This window comes from Grammomys surdaster, unplaced genomic scaffold (genome assembly GCF_004785775.1).
Source record: "Grammomys surdaster isolate TR1022 unplaced genomic scaffold, NIH_TR_1.0 127904, whole genome shotgun sequence".
Taxonomy (NCBI): domain Eukaryota; kingdom Metazoa; phylum Chordata; class Mammalia; order Rodentia; family Muridae; genus Grammomys; species Grammomys surdaster.
In genome coordinates, this window is record NW_021621849.1 from 1 (window position 1) to 1,671 (window position 1,671).

Below are 1,671 nucleotides of genomic sequence, written 5' to 3' on the forward strand. Positions count from 1 at the left end.
CATAGGAATGCCTTCTCTGTCTATGTCCTCAACCTGGCTGGTGCTGATTTCTTGTACCTTTGAACTCAGACTGTGCATTCCCTGATGCATGTCCTTCAGCTATATATCAGCTACTTTTATTTTCTCCTCATTGTATTAATCTTTGCTTACCTTGCAGGCATGTGTATGATTGCAACCATCAGTGCTGAGCGCTGCCTATCTGTTATGTGGCCCATCTGGTATCACTGCCAAAGACCAAGACACACATCAGCCATCTTGTGTGCTCTACTCTGGGCTTTATCTCTACTGTTGAGCCTCCTGTTATGGCTAGGCTGTGTCTTTCCGTCCAGTCTTTCTGAATATTCTTTCTGTCGTACTTGTAACTTTATCACTGCTGCATTTATAATTGTATTACTTGTGGTTATTTCTGTGTCCAGCCTGGCCCTGTTGGTCAAGATCATCTGTGGATCACACAGGATTCCTGTGACCAGATTCTTCATAACCATCACTCTCACAGTGGTGGTCTTCATATTCTTTGGTCTCCCCTTTGGAATCTTCTGGTTCCTCTTGTGGTGGATTAAGGAATTTCAAAGTATTTTATATTATGAAACTTATGAAATTATGACATTCCTTTCCTGTGTTAATAGCTGTGCCAATCCCATCATTTACTTCCTCATTGGCTCCATTAGGCACCGCAGGTTGCAACGGCAGACTCTGAAGCTACTTCTGCAGAGAGCCATGCAAGACACTCCTGAGGAAGAGAGTGGAGAGAGGGGTCCTTCACAAAGGTCTGAGGAACTGGAAACAGTCTGCTATAGTAGTCGAGTGAGTCCTTGATCAGACATAGTTTCTCTGAGAGTCAATTTTGCCTTTATCTATGTAGGCAAATTTCATTCACAATCTTGTTTAATCAATAGAGAAAATAGTCATTTTATAGAAATTGGGAGAAATGGGGCTTGTTACATAGAAACTGACTGTAGCACCATAAAGCTGCTTTATGTGGGCCTCACTGCATCCCCTTGAGATATAACCCTTGTAATCACTTGGGGCCAGAATAGCTCCCACTGTGAACAAATGCCTCCCTCAGAACAAGTATCAAGGTAGTTCAAGAAAGGTCAGAATTTCTTTGGTCATTAAACTTGATAAATATTAAATGAGTATTATAGTTTAAAGAAATGTCCCCATTTTTTACAAGTTGTTTTCTAAATATTAAAAGAAATTAATAGAAATGTCCACAATCTCAGTTGCTTCAATCTCCTCACACTTTAGAATATGTGCATAATTTTAAAATGTTTCTTTTGTAAATTGCCTAGTAAACAAAGATGAATCTTTAAGACTGCCTATTCTAAATCTCTGTTCACCCATTGGAGTCTTCAACTTCAAGTAGCTGCCATTTTCTGAAAGAATAAGGACAGGTTTTATACTCCAACATCCAAGCACACTCAAAAGCAGAGGGAGACTCTCTCCAGTTTCTCTCTTTCACAGTGCCTCGGTTAACATTCCATGGTCATGTCTTCCCTCTTCTTCCCTTGTCTTTGTCCTGATTCTCTTTCTATCCCTCATGAAAAGAAAATTCAGTGAATGTCCTTGAACTTATTATTTCTTGGAATTGAACCTCCGTCAAACATTATTCCCAGGAGTGCATAGCATCCATAACTTGAAGTATGCATGTTTATATATTTTCTTTTTTGA

The 1,671-nt window shown here is 39.6% G+C and overlaps 1 protein-coding gene across 1 annotated transcript; it reads left to right on the forward strand.

The window, feature by feature from the left end:
- Positions 1-3: 3 nt before the first annotated feature.
- On the forward strand, positions 4-816 carry LOC114615636 (mas-related G-protein coupled receptor member B4-like; the record flags this gene model as incomplete). Its single annotated transcript, XM_028761314.1, is given in 1 exon segment — positions 4-816. A coding segment is annotated over 1 exon segment (813 nt), but the record flags the coding sequence as incomplete, so codon positions are not given.
- Between the last annotated feature and the right edge of the window lie 855 nt (positions 817-1,671).